The sequence below is a fragment of the Macaca thibetana genome, chromosome X (genome assembly GCF_024542745.1).
Source record: "Macaca thibetana thibetana isolate TM-01 chromosome X, ASM2454274v1, whole genome shotgun sequence".
NCBI lineage: Eukaryota > Metazoa > Chordata > Mammalia > Primates > Cercopithecidae > Macaca > Macaca thibetana.
In genome coordinates, this window is record NC_065598.1 from 21,286,968 (window position 1) to 21,309,651 (window position 22,684).

The 22,684-nt window shown below is 40.8% G+C and overlaps 3 protein-coding genes across 10 annotated transcripts in view; 2 read left to right on the forward strand and 1 right to left on the reverse strand.

The window, feature by feature from the left end:
* CNKSR2 (connector enhancer of kinase suppressor of Ras 2) overlaps window positions 1-14,546 on the forward strand; it is a 287,770-nt gene extending 273,224 nt beyond the window's left edge. For 4 of the 8 annotated variants that reach the window (XM_050775072.1, XM_050775073.1, XM_050775074.1 and 1 more), the window contains 2 exons: window positions 8,615-8,811; window positions 12,128-14,546. In XM_050775072.1, the coding sequence (XP_050631029.1) occupies window positions 8,615-8,811; window positions 12,128-12,343 (413 nt within the window). In that variant the 3' untranslated portion in view covers window positions 12,344-14,546. Of the gene's footprint in view, window positions 1-1,352; window positions 2,688-8,614; window positions 8,812-12,127 lie in introns of those variants that run through there. The other 4 variants (XM_050775076.1, XM_050775077.1, XM_050775078.1 and 1 more) reach the window with 1 other exon arrangement.
* The window catches only part of SMS (spermine synthase), an 863,947-nt gene that overhangs the window by 494,452 nt on the left and 346,811 nt on the right, over window positions 1-22,684 (forward strand). The window lies entirely within an intron of this gene.
* Window positions 14,541-17,628, reverse strand: KLHL34 (kelch like family member 34). The gene has a single exon (XM_050775121.1). The coding sequence runs from the start codon at window positions 17,623-17,625 to the stop codon at window positions 15,694-15,696; it is 1,932 nt and encodes a 643-aa protein (XP_050631078.1). The 5' UTR covers window positions 17,626-17,628; the 3' UTR covers window positions 14,541-15,693.

Genomic DNA, 22,684 nt, shown 5'->3' on the forward strand with positions numbered 1-22,684 from the left:
TAGAAATTAAAAGGTTCACGTAACCTTATCTCTGTGGGGAAACAATGGATGTGTTCAAAATAACTACAAAGTGTTTGAATTGCTTGGATAAATGAAGAACAGTTTAAACTTAGAAATGACCTTGTGCCCAAGGTTGGATTCCTTCTGATTTTGCTGTGTGAAATTCCATGACCTTGTGAAACAAAGTGGTAGAAGCTAAAGCTAGCATTCCAGTATTATAATATTCTAAAAACTGAAGTATTGTGTTTTGTTTCATTTGATATATATATGAAGATTATTCAGTTCCCACCCCCATTTCTGCAAAAAGAGTATAATATTACAGACAAAAATTAGTTCTGCTGATTTCTGAACTATGCTATATCTTGTTTGCTAGATATCAGTGTTATAGGCAAGATGTGTCCCTCCCCATTTTCTAAGGGAGGACATAATGACAACATGCTTTCTCTATTTTCTCTCCCAACTTGTTTCTTCTTTTCTCAATATAACTCAAAAGATACTACAGGATGTTGCAGATAAAAATCTGCACTAGGCTAGAGATTTAAAATATTGCTGGTTTGTTGCTGCTGACAATATTAATTAGATTCCTCAAGATCCAAAATAAAATGACCTAAAAGAGAGTACAGTTTATTTTATCCAAATTGTTGTTAGTTTCTCAGGTCATTCAGAAATATCCATCTCTTCCAGTTTCTTAACTCCTTGGCATGTGACTTATGCTCAGGTGTAAAGTCACCCTTTCATCACATTCACTCTGTTTTAGCTTTTCATTTCTTGGCATTTTGCATTGTTAAGCATGCGGCCTCCTCATCGGAACAATACTAGCTAGGCTATTCCACTGTCTCACTGATTAGGACATAGTAGCATATATATCAGGTTAATCAAATACCCTTCTGGTCAGAAGACTAGAAAGGTTTTCTTCATGCTTCTTGATTGGATGAATTTGAGGAAAGATTCGTATAGAAATAATTTTAATTTTCTCAAAAGAAATGGTAATTTTACATGTATATGGAGAACATTTTAACATAAAGTATTCTGATTAAAATTATAGACATACATATACAAGTATAGTGGTGGGAAAAGATTTTTCTGCACTGTGTGTTATTGTGTATATTTGGGAGATTAACATTTCCAAACAACCAAGTTTAAAGCAAAAAGTGTCCCATTTATGGCCAAGTAGACTTGCATGCCAACAGAAAGACATTGTATTAAAACCATATGCAATTCTAGCCATATTTTTCTACTTTCTCTTCATGGGTATTGCATGATGGTATTTCTAATACAAATACTAATATGCTTTGGAAATAATGGCACTCGCAGGTCTTTCATCATATTGTATCACTGCTTTATCATATTAGGCTAATACACTGCGAGAGTTGGTAGAACCTCTCCATGCCAAATCGGATCCACTTCTGTTGGCACTCAACCCATTGGACTCACAGATTGATAAGCTAATGTTTAGAGAATTTAGATCGGAGAGAGTCGGTACGGCGCAGACTCAACATCAACCTCTTGCAAGCAACTAAAATGGCCTCGTCCTTGCTGTTTATAACAGAAAACAGACTTGTATAAAGCTTAGATCATCAAGTGTTTTGGATTGGGGGCCTCCCAAAGGGATATAAGAGGGGCAGGCCACTCTTAAGAAGAATGCGAGCTTTCTACATTGGGACTAGCATAAGATCAAAGCCAATCAAGATGGAGCACAGTAACAGAAAACTGCGGTTTCTATGGGAGAACAGAAGGGGAAAGGGTCTTAACTGGGAAAGGGCTCTGTGTGGTGACACCTCAGTTGTGTTCTCCTGACACCAGGAAAAGAGAGGGATCAGCTTCAATAACTAGAAAATTCTGGCTGTTTAATGGACTCTTTGGTGGCCTCTTTAAGGCAAAGCAGAGAAAGCAAATTATGTATTAAGTGTATTTTGCATTTTTAAAACTTGACGTGCTGTATTGTACTAAATTAAGTGTAATCTATTAAGGCAAGGTATACACAATTTGCTTTGAAACTTAATATGTTTATTCTATTATAAAGTGTATTCAGGTGCAACACAGAGACTGCTTTCGGTGACATTAATGAAGAAAATTTCTCATGCCAGGCTTTATTATAGAATCTTCAGCTAAAATCCTAACTTTCTCCTTATTTCTTGGCACTTGTACACAAGTGGTGTTGCCTCTTAGGGCAGGCATGAGCTATTCTTTTCTGTAAAATATTTCGAATCTATAGGCTGTGGGTTTCATTTTTGAAAAAGTATTTTGTCTGGATGTCTTTCTAACTAGCTTCAGATATTATTTAATACTATGTAACTGGGTCCCCTATGGCTCAATCAATATTGCTTATTTTTCTTCTGTAGTGGATGTGAAATTTCCTTTAGTTGGATAAGATACACTGTAATAATTTTAATGCTAATTAATGGATATTTCATACTGTGCAATGAACAGATAATTTAACACTGTATTTTGAAATGTTTTTTTCTTCCTGTCACCGCAGTGTGTGGTATTGCATAATGTGAATACCTGTAAAAATATAAATTACTTAAAAATAAAAATATGACCAATTGGTATCAGATCTTTTCAGATAGCTAAATAATTTGCTAAGTATGCCTGATAGTAAATATCTTTCTAAAAAGAAGTAATCAGTGCTTCTTTCTCACAAATGGAATTTGTTTCTGTGAATAAAATCACATTGATCTGCCTTACAATTGCCTCTGTGCTCTAACCATTTTAATGTGTTTTTTTTTAAATATCTATATAATGATGGTTCTGGTATATGGAAATCCATCAAAACGCATTTTATTGGCATTTAATATTTATGGGATTGTCTTGGGTCATTCTCCCTGTTTAAGTCAAGTAAAATTTTGTGATCTGGAGAATTGGGGTTTTTTTTCATTAAGGAATATAGTGACTCCACATTAATTTTCAAAAATAATCATCTCTTAGCTTTGGTTTTAAACTATATCCTTTATGAATTCCTGCCTGAGAGCTAGCACTTTGGCTTCCATATTCCTAGTGGTTAAATTTTTTAAATTCTGTGGGTAAACCTAAACTCTGTCATTTATATTTTTGATTGTCCTTCAAAGAACCTTCCCTTCTTTGAGGCAATAAATCAATACTAAGGACACCAAGATTTTGCCATCTGAACTACTTGTCGTAAATACCATAGTGCCCTGAAAATTCAACCACTGTCATGTATTTTTATCATTAAACTGCATAATTTAGCAGAAATTACATGTTCAGAGAAAGAAGTATAGAATAAACTTTAGCTCTATCTCTTTTGTCACATCTTTACGGAGCAAGACTTTGTGTTGTAAGGAAAGAATTGACAGACACAAGTACTTGATTTCAGTGAAGCACATTATCATTCTTACAAGGATGGGCTTTATATGTTCTTTAAAAATACATTTAGCAAATGCTGGTGGAGTCACTCAAGCTGTTCTTTTAAGAGAAGGGTTTTTTTCTCACTAAAATAGATTTCTTTCCTCAGAGAAAGTATTGCCCAATAGTAATGTTTGTGTATTGTTACTTTGCCTAAAAGAAAATAAATAACCCCTAAATATGAAACAAGTAGTTGATTACAGAGGGAGGACTAAAAGCCAGCTTTTAAAATCTTTAAAATCTTATGTTTTTTTCTGATATAACAAACTGCCTTCCCTAAACCCAGTTTTATAATGGTAGGCATAGCTGATTGACTTATATAAAAGCACGAATTAAGAGAGCTAGTATTTAATTACAAACATTCAAATTATAGTATAAACCCCTGAATACTTAATCATCCTTATCATAAAACCTCCAAAGACATTAAGTCCATTAAAATTTTGTCACCTTACATATAAATAAGTTATTCATTATGGCTTGCTAGTAAATTCATATTCATAGAAAATATTCGGGTGTTCTCAATGCAAATGTTAATTGCCTTTTGTACAAGAATAGTGTTTCACATACTTGATATCATTAGCCTGGAAGCCTTAAAGCACTCTGCAGCTGTACAAGAATGAATGTCTCTCAAATCTGACTATGTCCAGTCTTCTCTCCCATTTGTGATTTAGTCTTTCCCAACCTTCTGGGCTCATTACACAGCTGTATTGCAGAAGGAACAACTGTTTCCACAAGGGTATCATTGTCCAATTATACAAGATCACAGATCCCTTCCGAAATATGTACAGAACTCATTATCCATCATTGATTTCATTCCTCAAGAACCCAACTGGTTTACTTATTTGTTTTGTTTTCATTTTTTATGCTCCTTCAACATTGTCATTGCAGGGATGGGGAAATGGGGAGGACACTAGAGTAAAATTTTAGGTTGCCAAGTTTCATGAACAATATTATACAATAGACTGTCCTAATAATTACACAGTCACCTGTTAGGGAACACTCTTTGGAGTAGTTCATATATAAAGTAAAGAAAACCATCACTGTGTTTGAACGTGTTGGGTTGCATGAGGCACTGTGCCAGGTAGAAGAATGGGAAATGCAAATATGAGTGGGACAAATTCTACTCGTGGAAAAGTCACAGTCTAAGTCTCTGAAGTAGGGCACACAAGGGTCCATTAAGGTACAGGAAGAAAAAACATTGGAATTTTTCCTTGAGTTTTATCTCTCATCCTTTTGAATTTCTTTTTGTGTATGTTTTATAACATCTATTTATTACTATAGAGTAATACATGTATATAAGTTTCTATTCTATAAAACAGAAGTGTTTTAACTAATAAGAGTGTGCAATCAGAAAAAGTTTGGAAACCACTGAGCCTGAATGTAAGAAATACGTCAAGCAAAGACTTTTTGGTATTTGAGAAATGCATTATTATCTTCTAATAAGCAATTTGCAAGAGATTCCAACAAACTGGTATTTTTCGTTAGCTATTCTTTTTTTGAGCTTTCATTTATCACTTACTACCTAAAGGTCATAGGCAACCTGAAAAAGACAAATAATGATGCTCTCTACATTCCTAGATTCACAATATTTCATAGTGGAGCAGAATATAAAAGGGACAATAAAGAGGATCTTCTTTCACCCTGTCAAGTATGACACAGCCATAAATGACCCTCCCTCGGCACAGAATACAAGTTAATTCATCAATAGCTTAATTATGATCCTCAAATCCATCAATCAATGAAATTTTATGTAGGAAAGAAAATTTTATATGCACTCTTTGCTTCAGTAAAATTGGAATTCAAAAGTATGTAATCTGACACAGGACTAATTTACATGTTGTAAACGTAAATATAATTTTGGGGGAAATTTATTTCTGCATAGGCCCAGATTTCCTGAATAAATTAGATACAGATTAAAATTCCATTATAGTGTGATACAGTTCCTCATTAGGAATCACAGAAGGTTCCTATATATGTCCTGTGATTTGAATGTGGTCTCTACACTTTGCCAACTTTCAGAAAACATTCATTCAAATTGCAAAAGAGCTGGTTTTCAGCCAGTGTTCCAATGGCTGTACTGGCACATTGAAAGAAAATCAATCAGGAAGCAGACCTCACCAAGTGCTTGCCTCCTCTTCCAAAGCAAGCCTCTTCTAAAGGAAGAAAAAGCAAGGGTTGAAAAAAGAGAGAAGCCTGAAGAGAAGTGAGAAGGAGATGAAGAAGAGGGCAAAAAGAGAAGAAAATAAAGGTGCTTTCATATTTTCAGTTGCAACAGTAGCCCCAATTGACTTAATTGGTATTCATCTGAGAAAAATCAAGGAAACCAATTGAAAATTATAAAAGAAAATAAAGGTCTGTTTTTGTCTTGAATGTTGAGTTCTGTGTTGTTTTGACTGTTGAGCACAGTGAATCAGATTTATAATGTGACTCTGCCCCTCACCAACCCCTCTTTTGAAAATAAAAAGACTCTTTGTCTAGTCTTAAAATGTTAAGTAATTGGTGGCATTTTGTGGTAGCCTGGCATCTCAGTCCCTCGTCCTTACTCATCCCACTACTGTGTCTTATGTAGTGTATGTGTATGATGTGTAGGGGATGGGGGTAGGGGGTGGCTTACTTATCTCTGATAGGAGCCACACCATCCCATTACTATACTTGGAAATGTTTCTGTGTTCCGTCTCATTGTGATTGCTTGTTCAAGTGTGCTGCCCAGAGATAAATTCACACTCAATTCTTTTTACAGCTGTCAAACCAGATTCTTTGTAGAATTATGTTGTCTTTTGATTGAATGCTTTTCTCCCCCATAAGAGCAAGAAGGGGGAGAAACTTTCAGTTTTTATTGTTTAATACCTATGTATGTCATTTTATATATTGAATCTTCATTCATCCTTCTTAAAGTAAAACTACATTGAAATTTTATAAAATCAGTCATCTGCCCCAGTATTTCACAAGCTTTAAGAACTGAGGGAAAACTGGGTCAAAATTTTTTTAAACAAAATATATACACCCTTCTACAATGTTAGGTAATATGGAGGAAGGTTCTTTTAAAATAAAAATTACTGTGTAAAAATACTTCTGCCTCCCTTAAATCCTAAAACTAAAATCTGAATCCCTTTTTCCTTCACCTTCTTTCTAGAACCAAAAAACTAATAATACATTAGGCCACCTGATACCTTAACTACTATAATTCACATCTGTTAGGCCTCCCATTATCAACCCCACCCTCTACTCTATGAAATTACATCTGGTTTTACATGCAGTATTGCCTTGAGGAAAAAAAAGAATGCAATAACTACTATATAATTCCTCAGGGATCTTTCCTGGCCTATGATTTTCTGAAATAGACTTATGCTGTTTAAATGTGTCCTTGTTTTTACAATTCAATTTAGTTATTCTAAATGATCATCTGATTTTGTGCCTTCCTCATTCCAAATCATTCTCAGTTAGGATTCCCTATCTTGCTTCCATTTCGTTCATAACCCACAAAGCAGTTTCTCCTTTTTACAGTCTTCCATCCCCCATCCCTCAAAATCCTCTAGGTGTCGAATATATTCAGTGATGGGCCAACAGAGAATTTAAAAGCTGTTATTTAAAGAGATTTTTGTGTTTTTAGATTATAGTTCTAACTTAGATATATGGTTAAGAAGTTAAAATTTATCACAGAAGGCTTAGTGATAGCATGTGCTGATGATAACAAAGAATTTTCTAATAGAAGGACTCAATGACTATACCTACCATTAGTTGTTAACTTCAGTAGCAGAGCCAAAAGTTGAATGCGGAATTTAAATAAAGCTACTTTTTAATCCTAAAATTATCTTTTTAGGTTAAGGTACTGTACATTTTGGGCATTGTTGACAATTTTACATACAGTCATTTTAAAAAATTTTTTGAATGCTGCATTTTAAGGGAGTCTCACATTTGTTGGCATCTACTGCTAAATACACATTTCAAAAGACAACTGAAAAAATTGGCAGTATAGAATTCTTGTTAAAATTGTGGATTCTGGGGTCAGACTGCCCACATAGAATTCTAGCTCCAACACTTATACTAAGTGTGACTTTGAGCAAGATACTGCCCTGCTATAAATGAAGATCAAATAGATCTGCTCTTAGTATTGTTGTGAGGATTAAATGAGATCATAAAGATTAAGCATTTACCCTGCTGCCTGGCGCATCTAAATATTAAATGGCATCATTACCAGTTAAGGAATCTTTTTTTTAAACTATGTCAGAAAGCCTAAAATATTCACATGGACCATTGTGGAATGAACAACATTCCATATTTACTCTTTGGGCCAATATAATTACTTAAATATGACTCTGGCTATCTATTTAAAAAAAGATGATATAGCCCTACTCCAATCTGCCACTCCAAGCAAAATCCTAGTTCATCTTTGTTTATCATTGTTGAGAAAGATATGACATTAGTGTTCAGGCAATTAAAAAACAAGATGGGAGTTTTATTTGTTCAACTATGTCTAAGATCCTTATTGAGCCAGTCTCTCATTTTTTTCTCAAAAATATTTAACTGGAGTATTTTCTCCTCAGGTCTTACAAATACTAAGTATCTTCTCTTAGCACATGCCATATTTGCACATAAACATATTCCCATATTTCATTTTAATTAGAATATTGATACTTTATGATCAGTTATTATATTTACAATGTACAAGGCATTACTGTGGCAGTCACATGAAACCTAATAATCCTCTATGGCACAATTGGAAGATTTTTATAATCAAATATGCTCCATTGAATGCCATTCAATCTTATGAAATCTGGAAAAATGTAAAAATAAGTTCATTCGGTGTTGCTAAACCAGGCAAGCTCTATTAATCAGCATTTCTATGCTTATCAGCATAATGATAAAGGATATTCATTAATATTTTAAAAGATAATGTGCAGGATTGTTTCCATGTTGTGTGCCTTTTGTATTCTAATTCTTTGAACTTGCTAGACTCAAGATATATATGGCAATTTGCTATCAAGAGTATATTTGGTTAATCAAATAATCCTATTATTTGATCATTCTAAAACAATTAGCTGTCTGTAGCTAATGTTACCCAATATAACTAGCAGCTGTGGGTTTTTGTTGTTGTTTTTTAATATAATAGTGTTTTCATAGTCATTCATTATCCTGTTTTTCAGATAGTTTTGATATTTTAATAAATTTTCAGTGTGTCAAATAACTTTATTGCAATGAATTCATTTCTCTCTCTGTCTCTCTTTTTTTATTATTTTTTTGGACATTGCAGGTGAAAGTAGAGAAGAAAAGTTAGGAGACTCATTGCAAGATTTATACAGGGCACTGGAGCAGGCCAGTCTGTCACCACTAGGAGAACATCGTATTTCAACCAAGATGGAATACAAGCTATCATTTATAAAAAGATGTAATGATCCTGTAATGAATGAAAAACTACACAGGCTGAGAATTCTCAAAAGCACTTTAAAGGTAAGACAAGAAATGGAAGGACAAATTTCTTTGAAGAGATTCATTCTAAAAGGGGATTACCAGATACTGTAGGTTAAGAAATACAAATTGGGGACTGGGGAGAAGAAGAGGTAAGCAGTAAGAACCTGAAGCTGAGCTGTTTCTATGTCATAATAAGTATATTGGTAAAGAGGAGATCATCTTAACTTTTCATTAACGTCTCAAAGCACTGATTAAATGTTATTTTACTCAGTTCTAGGAGAAAACAGGATGTGATTTAAATTGTTTTCTAAAAATGCAGGGCTGGTGTTATTCCTCAGTCTATAGATTTTCTAAGATAAAAATACCATGTGGTATAATTATTAGCATTATTAAAAGAGCACAGGATGCATGCAGAATGCAATAGTGGGTGCTAAAAGAGTTTGAGATATTTCACGATTGTTTCCTGCATGAACTACAGTGCATTTGGGGTGAAGCCATGGTGGTTTGTGTTCCATGTAGAAATTGTATAATCATTCTGTTTATGCTATCAGTTCCCAACTTACATGTTACCCTCCTATTATACATTTCTGTAAGTGTTTACATTGCTTCCAGTCTCCTTATTATATGCCCCCAGGTTGGGGAGGAGGTGGTGAGGAAAGGAGAGCAGAGAGGCAGGAAGTTGGAAAAGGAGGCAGACAAGTGAACCCTGCTCACCGTGTGTGGGGGAGTGTGTGTGGGAGATTGAAGGAGAGGGCCCACCACACAAGCCACCTGAGCAGGCCCTGTGCCCTTAAAAAACAAAAACAGAAGACATTTATGCAGCCAACAAACATGAAAAAAAGCTCATCATCACTGGCCATTAGAGAAATGCAAATCAAAACCGCAGTGAGATACCATCTCATGCCAGTTAGAATGGTGATCATTAAAAAGTCAGGAAAAAACAGATGCTGGAGAGGATGTGGAGAAATAGGAACACTTTTACACTGTTGGTGGGAATGTAAATTAGTTCAACCATTGTAGAAGACAGTGTGGCGATTCCTCAAGGATCTAGAACCAGAAATACCATTTGACCCAGCAATCCCATTACTGGGTATATGCCCAAAGGATTATAAATCATTCTATTATAAAGACACATGTACATGTATGTTTATTGTGGCACTGTTCACAATAGCAAAGGCTTGGAACCAACCCAAATGCCCATCAATGATAGACTGGATAAAGAAAATGTGGCACATAAACACCATGGAATACTATGCAGCCATAAAAAAGGATGAGTTCATGTCCTTTGCAGGGACATGGATGAAGCTGGAAACCATCATTCTCAGCAAACTAACACAAGAACAGAAAACCAAACACTGCATGTTCTCACGCATAAGTGGGAGTTGAACAGTGAGAACACATGGACACAGGGAGTGGAATATCACACACTGGGGCCTGTCGGGGAGTGGGGGGCTAGGGGAGGGATAGCATTAGGAGAAATACCTAATGTAGATGACGGGTTGATGGGTGCAGCAAACCACCATGGCACATGTATACGTGTGTAACAAACCTGCACGTTCTGCACATGTATCCCAGAACTAAAGTATAATTTAAAAAAAAAAAAAAAAAAAAAAAAAAAACACAGAAAAGAACTACAGAGTATTGCTGTAGTAATTTCAGGAAACAAAAGGTCAAAGGGCTCCTTTGGGAAATATTTCAGATCCATAGCATGCTGCTGAGGTTTTGTAATTTTGAAATATAGGTGAGTACCAAAGAGACAGACCAACTAGAAAATGACCTGAAAGAATTTCAGATAGCAAGCAGCAAAGTTTTCAGACTCCATTAGCTTTTAATTGGTAGTCATGCAAATACTACTGCAAATCCAGGGGACAATATAATGGACTTTTGGGAAGAGCAGAATTTTTAGAGAGTGCTATATAATAGTCACAAGAATAGTTCCAGTGACTAATCCTACTTCAAAGATATTATCACCCTCCCACCTTATAGAGCCTCTCCACTTCCCCCATTCAGTTCTAAACTGCCTGGTTTAGAAGGCAGGCAGGCATTTTGAAGCAGGTTAGATTCATGAATCTTAAAGACCTGTTTCTCTCCTTCTATCTCACAGCCCCTTTTCTCTGTTTTTTATGCTCTGTAGAGTCCCCCAAGGTATTTTCTTCCAGTGACAAAATATGTGGCTACTGCCAATGTTCAGTTCACTAAGTATTGATGAATCACCAGATACATGAATGCTCCACTCGATTCTCTGGGGCCAAGAAAGATAACGAAAAGTCACTGTTAAAAAAATGCCCCTCATTGGTACAAATGAACTACAGAACCCTATGCTTTTTGGCATGGAAAATTAATAGGCAACGGATTCCTTCATTAGGGAAGGACAGCTGGCCAAGCAACCCTGGACGTGTCTAGTTCCTGGAATTTTAACAGTCCCCCTCACCAAGCACAGATCGCAGATCCCACCACAGGCAACTCACAACATCCTCAGTCCCAGCCCTCTTCCATATTCTGGTCTGTGAGGCCAGACCAACTTCTTAAGCACCTTGCTGTTTTCTTTGCCTCCCAACTCTGGCTGGCCCAGAGGTGTGTGCCTTGATTCCTGCAGAACATTTTCTACACTTCCCTAAGCTTTGCTTGGGTCCCTAAAAGGCAGGACTGAGCTGCTCAGATTGTCTTGACCCCTACTTCTCCATCCCACCTTCCACCTGGGAAATGTTCGTCTTCCCCAGGTGATAGTTTTAACTTGGTGAGTTATACCAAAATGAAGCTTAGTCTTCAGCTAAGACCCAGCTTCCAACATAGAAGGGAGTGCCATTCTCCCTTACAGGCCCCCAGTGCTACAGAAAGGGAGCCATAGCATTTACACAGCAAGAATTATGTATTTATGGTAACAGGGGGGCCATGCTCAGTCTCTTTCAAATATGAGAAGCTTACCATAAAGCAGGAGAGATAGAACACATGCAAAAGTAACTCAAGAAATAGAATATGACAAATGTACTCAGTGGCAGTGATGGAGTAGTAAAGGGGCATAAATGAGGAAGAAAACTTTTCTGAGTGTTTAAGCACAGCTTAAAGAAATGAGAAGCTTTTGAATTGGATCTTAAAGAACAAAAACGCTTTCCATAGCAGAGATGGGCCAAAGGACAGGCAAAGAGAAAAAGCAAACCACACAGTGGGCAAAAGGAGGCATTCCTCGGGTGTAGAAAAAAGTACACTTAGGACGTGAGTCTAAAGAACTGGGTGGGTGTGAGTATCCAAAGCCATCTCTTATGGGCTTCTTAAATGTTTTGCCTATTAACTTTTTATTTTAAACTTGAATAAAACTTTGTCCCTGTCTTAATTGTTGACTCCTTTTTCTTTTCAGGCCAGAGAAGGGGAAGTAGCCATTATCGATAAAGTCCTAGACAATCCAGATTTGACTTCTAAAGAATTCCAACAATGGAAGCAGATGTACCTCGACCTTTTCTTGGATATCTGTCAAAATACCACCTCAAATGACCCACTGAGTATTTCTTCTGAAGTAGATGTAATCACTTCCTCTCTAACACACACTCATTCATACATTGAAACGCATGTCTAAATGTATTCTGCCTTCAGGCCATCTAGTACCTGCTGGTACTCTGAACACATATATAAGGTAGTTTTTTATATCAATGTGTGGAACACTTGACAAGCTATACTTTAATGTTACCAAACTATATGAAACAAACCATATATGGTCACAATACCACTATCTTTAATGAGCATTTGTATATTTTATATGCAATCAGTGCTCAGCTTATGTTTACCATGTGCAAAATCAACTGTCTTTAATGACTTAAAATTAACTTTTGCAAACAATTCTAAATACAGGTGGTCTTCAAGTAGTAAAACCACAAAAGGCAGTTTTCTATCTATGGTCATCTTTTCTCCCTTTAAGTTAATTTTATATAAACAAGACTTCAAAAGTAAATCACATTTTTTCAGGTGCAGACATCCTTGTGGGTGGGAAAGAATTTAAACCTTTTTTATATTTATTAAAATGTTCTAAGAATTTTCTTAAACATTGCACAAAGTTTAATGCTGTAGTTTTATTTTTGTGAAATGTAGATGCACATATAAGAGCTAAGCAAAATAGAAGAGCATCGACATAAGAAAAGTTCAGGTATCTAATATTCGTCTTAATAGTCTATTAACTTGTGAAAGCTAGTTAATGGAAATATTATTCCAAATCTATGAGAACACTTGGTGTATCAGGGCAAAGCTTTGTAAGATGTTTTTGTAACTAAGACCAAAATTGAAGATAGAGCTGCTTTATTTTCTTGGTTTAAATCTTCCTTTATTTTTGTAGTGATGAGATGCTGATTGTGTACAGAAGAATTTGAGAGGGGATTTTTAAAAACTGACTTAACACACCCAGAAAGGCAGCTAACAGCTATATATATATATATATATATATATATATATATATATATATATAAATTTCAGCCCAAACTCATGTTTTTAAACTCCAACTCTTAAAAGACAACAAGGTATAAACTGAAATGAATCAACTTTCCACTTAGTTTCTAATTTTCCCCTAGTCCACTAATTAAACTTATGTAATTATACTTCAGGCAGGGAAGTACAATATGTTTAGTTACAGGCTGATGTGTGTTACAAAAAAACAACATTGAAAAATAAAAATGTACTTCCCTACTAAGGAGCAAGCGGGTGATGGTCATTCGGAGAGATGTCACATTGAATTATGAGAGAAACAATTTAGAGGTTTTTTTCCTAGCTTCATGAATTGTTCTGTAGAGTGGATGAAGTTAAGAAAAAGTCCTCTTCATATATTTCCATTTATAAGCGTCTTGTTTTTGAAAGTGATCACAGCATGAAAATGACTGTGCTGCTTTTTAGTGTCTGGCTGCATAACGTACAAGTCACAATTTGCTGTTTTTTTCAGGAGGAGAAAGGGAACCTCCTTTACTATTCTATATCCTAAAATCTACTTCTAATCAGCTTTATACTGTTGCCTGTACAGCTCAGTGAATGTACTTTCATCTTTAAGAGTTCAGATATATGCCAGTGAATATTTTTGCTGTAGAGGAGAAAGTAAAAACTCCACAGCGGGGATCTTTTTCTTTGCTTTTGAAACCACCATTGAATCACTATCGTTTTGCAGACTTTGCACAACTGTACAGGAGAGTGGCCTTTCTACAGCACATTTTCAGTAATCCTATATTTAGTCAAAATGGATGAGAAATCATGTATTAATGTTTGTATGGAATTTTGGGTCCAGTGTAATATTTTTATCATTTACAAAGAATTCTATTTGTAAAAACATTTATTTACTGCATGGATATTGACGCACATTAAATTTGTGGGATTTTGTATATGTTAAAAAAAAAAAAAAAAAAAAAAAAAACCTCTTGTCCTAAAATGAAGTGTGCTTGTTAACAGGTGTTTAGACTTATTGATGTTTACTAGACCAAATGTGTATGTTCACTTAAAAATATATGTACCTGATGGATGTGTCATGTTTACAGTGACCAGGTTGTGGCCTGTAAACAGCAAGCAGTTGATGGGAAGACTAGCTCTGTTGCTACTAAGCAGCTTTTACTTTTGTAAAGTCAGCTCTGTTGTTTTAAATGGTAAAAATTAAACTAATGAATTTGACAAGACTCGTGGCTAGCCTAGCATGAAAGAGACCTTTTAACACTATATAATATCTGTACATTTTATTGCATTCGTTTCAAATCTAGGAGAGAGGCAGTACTGTAAACTGAAGTCAAATAAATTCAGCTCTTAATGAATCCTTATAAAGCACCTACTTTATTCATGCAAAGTCCTTACCACATTTCTTTGTGACCTAATTATACAGCCACCACCCCCCACCCTAGTTTCGAGTTCTAACTTTGCTGCCTCATTGGTGATACAAGCCAAAAGCAGCACCTGTTCAGTATATATGAGTATCTTATCTAAGACCCTGAAAAATCAAGCTGGTTTCCCATTTACCTGACACAAACTTTAAAACTTTACCTATTCCTCTTTCTTTTCTCTGTGATTCTTTTGGGGGAAGTGCGGGTAACCACCAAAACTTAATTTTTTTTACAAATATAATCTACAGTATGTCTGCAGAATGAACATTTAAGAGTATGAAAGAAATCAGTTTTTGTTTTGTTTTGGTTAGACATTCCACTTAACCAGAGGAGCCTGATTATTATGGCTAAGGGTTGATGAAATGTGACTTAAAACCAGTGAGCTGTCTAAAGTCAGGGCAAAAGCAGCCTAGGGTGACACCAGTGACAGAAAAATTTTAGGATACTTTCTAGAGGGAAAAAAAAAAGTGCTTAGAGATTTTTTTCCCCTCTCAGTTCCATATTTATATCAAACCATCAGAGCAGAACTGTAACCATGGCTCCAGATCATAAAATCATAGTTCCCCCTACAATGATTTCATGGTATTTAACCAAGGCACTCTCCTTTCACTATTTATTCAGATAATGCCATCTCCTAGGACTTAATTACAGCCTTTATAACCAACAATTTTCTGAGTTTTGTATAAGCTTCCTGTGGTACATTTTTTGGCCTTTTTTTTTTTCTTTTTTGGCACATAAGTAATCACTGTTTTGCACCTAGGGAAACACTTTAACTGTAAGAGGGAAAATAAGGTCATATTTTATTTGTGAAAGTCCTTTTCTAGCCTTGCGTGAGCCTTTCTAAAAATTTTATTTCACCAGCTCACTGAAGTTGATTCATATAGCCTCCTATTTGAACACCCCTGTCTCCCATTCTTAGCTCAAGCAGAAATGTTTCTCTTTGCTCAAGGCCTTGTTTGCCTGTTAACCTTCAGAAGCCACTCTGCTCCCAGAGTCCCTTTCTTAGAAAAAAGCCTGTCCGTTGCTCTGTAAGACTAGCCAAGCGCTACTTTCTCCTCCATTGCGGAAGGAAACTGGACTGACCCATTCAGCCTAGCACTAAATCTAGCGCCTCTCCAGGCTCTCCCTCCCTCTCCTCGTCCCCACCGTCGGCCAGCTGCAGCACTGCGCACTGCAGGCCACTCCAGGCCCAGGGCAACGCGCAGCCGATGTCCTCCCAACGGTCCAAGTCAAGGTCGTAGCCCACCACGTTGCGGGTAGGCACCTGGCGCGAGTCCCGCCACTTGAGGCCGCCCAGCAGCAACGCCGTCTCCTCGACCACGGCCAGCCCATAGCAGAAGCGGTCGTAGGGTAGCGGCCGCAACCGAGTCCACTGGTCGGCGCCGGGATCGTAGCGCTCGATCTCAGAGAAGGGCTCGTATCGCCCCAGAAAAGCAAACACAGCGCCGCGCAGCACTGCCATGTGGTGCCCGAAACGTGCGGTCCCCATGGGTGCCCTCTTACTCCAAGCCTGCTCCTCAGGGCCCAGGACGTATAAGTCCCGGAGGCTGCTCGCTCCGCCCTCGCCTCTCCCTGCCTTGCCCCCCGAGATGTACACAACACCGCGGTCCCCGACGGCCCCCGCGTGACCGTGCAGAGCCCGCGGTAGTGCCCCAGCTGCCGTCCAGCGGTCCCGACGCAGGTCGTACATCTCCACTGAGGCCAGCGCCTCACCGCCCGCGCCCAGGCCCCCGACGGCCAGGAGCCTCCCTCCCACCGCACCGCACCAGAAGTGGGCCCGCGCTTCCTGCATAGCGGGCACCTCCATCCAAGCGTGGAAGCGCGGGTCGTAACGGTGCACTTCGGCCGTGACTACCCGCGGGCTGTCGGCCAGGGTCGAGGTTACACTGCCGGAAGGGCTCTCCCCACCCAGAACAAACAGGAAGTTGCCCGCGGTGCACACGCTGTGCCCCAGCAGTGGTGTGGGTAGCTGCGTGAGGCTGCGCCAGCGGTGATTGTACACATCGAAGGCCACCACGTTCTGGGTGAGCTCCCACTCCTCCTCCTCCTCTTCCTCCAACTCTTCCTCTTCCTCTTCGGGCTCTGGGGCGGCGACCCGGCCCCTAGCTGCCCTCTGCGGGGCCACGACTTCCTCAATCACCACCTCCCGTGCCCTGCGCCCCCCCACCAACAAGATTCGAGTCTGGGGGCTCCGGATGCTGGTCTGCTCGCCCTGCATGAGTGGCTGGCGGGAGGGCGTCGTGTGGTAGTTGAGGGCCTGGATGATGAGGCCCTTGACCCGGGCGGGCAGCACGAGGCCGGAGCCCGAGTACACGCGTCGCAGTACGTCGGCGGGAACCAGGCCAAAGCGGACATGCTCCAGCAACTCTGTACAGTGTGCCAGGCGCTCAGTAGTGGGCTCCTGCCGCAGCCAAGCTAACGCCAGGCCCAGCAGCCGGGCCTCGGGCACCCGCGCCACGTCGGGGGCACCCAATACAGCCCTTAGCGATGTAGGGTTGAGCTCCAGCAGTCCCGCGGGGCCCGGGCCCCGCGCCAGCAGTTCCCGCAAGTGGCGCACGATGCAGCGCTCGGCCGCGTCCAGCGTGTGAGCCAGGCCAAAGCGCGACGCCACGTTGGCGGCGAAGCAGCAGTTCTCTGGAGCCAGCTGGCGCTCCAGGTAGCGCCCACAGAGCCCCAGGGCCTCGGTGACCTGCAGGTAGCTGGCGGCCTCCAGAGTGTCCTCTACAGTGTCCATGGAAAGCGACAGCCAGGCAGTGTAGATGAAGTCCAGCAGGCGCTGCAGGCCGGCTGCCGATGGCACGTGCAGGTGGATCACGCGCGCCCGAGATTCCTGAGTGTGGCTCTTGAACAGGGCCCTGAAGTAGTCACTGGAGCACGCCAGGAGCGACCTGTGCGCCGGGAATTCGCTGCCCTCGGTCTCCAGTGTCACGTCGCATAGAAAGCCCTCGGCGCGCAGGGCCTGGTAGCCGGTGAGCAGCGCGCCGCCATGAGCTTTGCAGTAAGACAGGAAGTAACTCATTCTGCCCAGGGCTGGAAGCAGCCTGGCGGGACCAGAGGCCTGCTGGGCAAGGCCGGAGGCATCCCAGGGCACGACACTCCCGGGACCCCCGCGTAAGCCACAGAGCCCCTAGCAGGGGCCCATTTCTGCCTGTTCAGTTTAAAGCCCAGGGCTCCTTCATCCAGACCTGCAGATCGCCCAATGCCCCTCTCAGAGCAAATCCAGTCTGGAAACGGTTTTCGTAGGTCCCTAGTAACGGAGGGCGCGGAATTCTGAGGCTTCTGGGGAGTGTGGGGCTTGGTTTCCACGACTGTGGAGGCTTCCAGCGCGTTGCCCAAAGTCCCCTCCCCGGCCCAATGTGGAGAGCCCACACCTGCACGCCAGGGGCGGCGGTGGCCGCGCACCATCACCTGGAAGGACCGAGCTGCGGTGGACTCCGGGGGTGCTGGATCTCCGACGGCGCAGACGCGGCGTCCCGGGAGTGCAGGGCGAGGACTCTGACCTCTCGGGGGTGGACGAGGAGGACGGGTTCTGCGGGCACCCGCAAAGGCCGGGGACAACTGGTTACGGGGCAGTGGTGGGGGGAGGGGGTGAGCTTGTTCCGCGCAGAGGATCAACTGAAAGCCTAGGGGATTAGGGAGGGGAGGGCGCAGGTCAGAGCGGCGGGTCAAAGGCGTGACTGGGAGCCGCACATAACATGCCGGTAGCTCACAGTGACAGGAATAGCGCGCCACCTCGGCCTCCCGGGCGCGCCCCGCCCCGCGCCCTGACTGCTGGCCGCGAACCGAGGGCACGGGTGAAGCAGCCCGGGCCAAGGGCTTGACTCCAGTGACCCTACTGGCCACCAGTGTCACCAGAGGGTCCCAGGAACCCGGCTGGGGTTGCGGGAGCCGGAGTTCACTGGAGAGGCACGAGTCGCGGGATCCCCTCGACCCGGTAGTGTCCGCAGAGGGGCGCCCGGCTGGGCAGGAGGAGTGTCGACCTCCCGGTGCCCCTGTGTCTGGGAAAGAAGCCCTGGCTCAACTTTCTGCTTTGAAGAGGCCCTAATTAATCCAGCGGGAGCGAGGATTAAGCTGCGACTTTGCGCGCTGACACCCAGTAGGCCGCTGCGCGATGAAGAGGCACTGGCGGGAACCACGCCCGGGCGAATCCCAGGCTCCCCGCCAGCAGCGCTAGGTAACATGTCCCTCACCTGGACTCACCCTTGCGAGATGCTGGGCCTACTCTGAGCCCTTCCTGAGGCAGCTCGCGTCTCCCAGGCTGGCTCATTTCACCTTTGTTCCCATGCCCGTTCCCAGACCTCACCTGAGTTTTCCCTTCCTATTCTTGGACCCTCCCCCGACCCATCCCTTTGCAGCATGAACAAGGAAACTGTGGTTGACTTGGATTTTCTGCCACTCAGTGACCACTTCCTTTAAAAAAAAAAAAAAAAAAGCGATTCCTTCCAGTTTCTCTCCCCGATTTTCCACTCTCTGATCTAATTACTGGCTACTACATCTTCGATGTTATCCCGGAATAATGAGCAGTACGGTTGCAAAGCTCGGTAAAGCTGGAATTTCTTAGAGCCCTTCCTCATAAAGTTATTTTTTACAAGAAACACCCCAACATGGAAATGACTAAAACCACCCTGATCTTGAGACATTAGGAGAGCATCTCTCCATCTCCATCCTGTTCTTGAATAACTAAATGATTAATATAACTGGTCTTTTTCTATTTTTTTTTATTTTTGCCAATTTGGGGACTTCTTTTGCTTTCATCAGGGATTGATTTTTCTATTTTCTAGTGCAACCCCTCTGGCAGCCTTTTTTAGGTGAGCCTTTTGAGGGGATCTGTAATAACTCGTATTTCTGACAGCTGGGGTTGTATTTCATAGGGAAAAGCAGTTCAAGGAAGGATAAAATTCTGTCATTTCCTACCTGGCATGCCATTAGTACTTACAAAGTCTCCAATTAGAAGTAATTCTTTAAATGCATAAAAGTATTAGTAAAATGATTTTGCTGTCAAAGATGAAACTGTATTATGACTTAAATTAGCCAAATTATAAAGTGCAGGCAGGGGCTCCAATTGGGCTTCCTTAAACTCCAGAGGCTAAAAATACTCCAATTTGAATTCCTAATGTTAGAGCTAAAGCTGGGTTGGGGGGGCGGGTGCTGGTTTTGTGGGGATTTGGGGGTTTTAGCATTAAACTTATTGATTCACAAGTAAAATAGCAGCTTGGTTCACTTTGCACAGATCTACATTTTGAATTCAAATGGCCTTTACCAAACCTAACAGAATTTTGCTAGAAGGGATTTTTGAGATCATTTAGTCAAACTTTGTCCCTTTTCTCTGAAATCTTGTTTTACTTTTTAAACAAATGTGACAGGCCGGGCGCGGTGGCTCAAGCCTGTAATTCCAGCACTTTGGGAGGCCGAGACGGGCGGATCACAAGGTCAGGAGATCGAGACCATCCTGGCTGACACGGTGAAACCCCGTCTCTACTAAAAAATACAAAAAACTAGCCGGGCGAGGTGGCGGGCGCCTGTAATCCCAGCTACTCGGGAGGCTGAGGCAGGAGAATGACGTGAACCCGGGAGGCGGAGCTTGCAGTGAGCTGAGATCCGGCCACTGCACTCCAGCCTGGGCGGCAGAGTGAGACTCCGTCTCAAAAAAAAAAAAAAAAAAAAAAAAAAAAACAAATGTGACAAACAAGCCCCAGTGAGAGTACGGTTTGTCTGGATGACTTGGATATTAAGTTACCAAGTTTGTACTAGAATCAAGGGCTCCCTCCCCACTATATTATGTGACCTTGTGTATGATAAAAATAAAATAGTGCAACACACAGTTTATTTAAGCCAAATAGTCAGGGTGATGAAGTACACTTATCCCCTTTTCAACTTAAAGCTGTTTAAGTAGGTTTTTAAAACAGCATATATTTAATCCAGAAATTGGATCCTATCCCATCTGATCTGTCCATCACCACACTTCCAGATTGATCCAAAATGTCACGCTTACTTGAGAATAAAGATGCCGTGAGAGACTTTAAACTCTTAACATCAAAAATCCAGTTTTACATAACAAGTATGTGTTTATTGTTGACCCAACATGCTACCTTAACATATTTTGCCATTGAAGGTTTGATGAACTGTGTTAACTGAAGATGTTTTCATATTAGGTGTGTTTATAAGACCTTCTTTAGAAAATGTAACTGTCAGTCTACCTAAAAAAATCATTGTCCTTTGAGTAATATGTATGAAAAATATAAGTATTTTAATTTCTGTGCATTTTTTATTTTTAATTTTTGTGGGTACATGGTAGGCGTATATATTTATGGAGTACATGAGATGTTTTGATACAGGCATGCAATGTGAAATAAGCACATCATGAAGAATGGGGAATCCATCCCTCAAGCATTTATCCATTGAGTTGCCAACAATCCACTTACACTTTTTATTTTAAAATGCACACTTATGATTGACTATAGTCACCCTGTTGTATTATCAAATAGTAGGTCTTATTCATTCTATTTTTTTTTATCCACTAACCTTCCTCACCTCCCCAGCCCCCACTACCCTTCCCAGACTCTGGTAACCATCCTTCTACTCTCTGTGTCCGTGAGTTCAATTGTTTTGATTTGTGCAATATTAAGTATGCTAAATAAAATTTCAATGTGTGCTTTTTAAAGTTGTTGTAGATATGTATCTTAAGTTGATGTCAGTCCGTGTCGGCTGCTATTACAAAACACCTTAGTCTGGGTAATTTATAAACAATAGAAATTTATTGCTTACAGTTCCAGAGGCTAAGTCCAATATCAAATTGTCAGCAGATTTAGTGTCTAATGAGGGCTCTCTCCTTCATAAGTGGTGTCTTCTGACTGTGTACTCACATAGCAGAGGGGTGAGGGGCTAACAGACTCCCTCAGGGTTTTTTGTAATGACACTCGTCACCTCCCAAAGGTCACACTTCTTAATACTATCATATTGGAGATTAAGTTTCAACATATAAATTTCAGGAGGACATATACATTCAGACCATAGCGATTTGGATTCCCTAGAAGCACGCTTTGCGACCCAACCTGAAGGAATGTTGATAGACAGATCTAACAGGATGAGGTCATTATGTTGAAAATGATCTACTTATGAATTGCCCTCCCTTTTAGGCTATAAATTCCGGAGGGCAGGAACTGTTTCTTGGTCTTTGTAGCTGCAGCCTCTGTCATGGTCTTTGGCATAAGTAATGTTGAGTTGAACAGATACAGGGAAGGAGTAAAGAGTTATTAAAAGAAACTTGATAGGGACAATTACTTCCTTATCTCTTGTTCTCCTTTCCCCCACACAGCTAGGATTTAGGGCACATCCTGGTAAGGTCTTGAGCTTACATCCCTAGGAATCAAGTGGATGACCATGGGTGGCCCCCGACTAAGGAGTCCAGGTGGACTCAACTCCTTTGAGAAAGCCTTACTACCTCGTGCAGCCCTGCAACTCCAGTCTAACCCCACATGCCTCTCAGCATCCAGGCACACATACTGCTACTCCTCCTACCCAGATGCAGGGCCCCAGATGCCCAGGTGCCCCTCTTGCCCCAGTGCACCCTCCATGCCCCAATTTATATGGCTGGGCTTCTGTTGAAGGCCCAGCTACTCACCCCAGAATACCTATTGAGATCCTGCAATTTGTCCTGAACCCCCTACCCCTCGTCGGGACAGTGAATTGCTGTCCCTGATCCCTTCATGCATCTTCACATCCTGTGACAGACCCTAGAACTAAAGTCTTCCAAGCACTCACCTCACTTCCCACATCAAGGCGGCAATGGTCATCAGCCAGAGCACTCCACTTTTCTCCAATTGGCCCTCCCTAGCTAAATCTAAATTACACAGTTCTTGCCACCTCTAAAATAATTGTATGTGTTTATAGAAATCCAAAATTATGAACTTCCATGTATAATGGCCATTTAATTTTTTTTTTACAAATTTAATGTGGTCTTTTTGGTAATGGCTTCATCAGGATATAATTCCATATCATACAATTCATCCATTTAAATTGAACAGTGGTTCTTAGTATATTCGGAGTTGTGCAACCATCACCACAGTCTAATTTTAGAA

Excerpts from the sequence above, each read along its gene's own strand:
- KLHL34 (XM_050775121.1), bottom strand. The coding sequence starts at position 17,625 with ATGAGTTACTTCCTGTCTTACTGCAAAGCTCATGGCGGCGCGCTGCTC.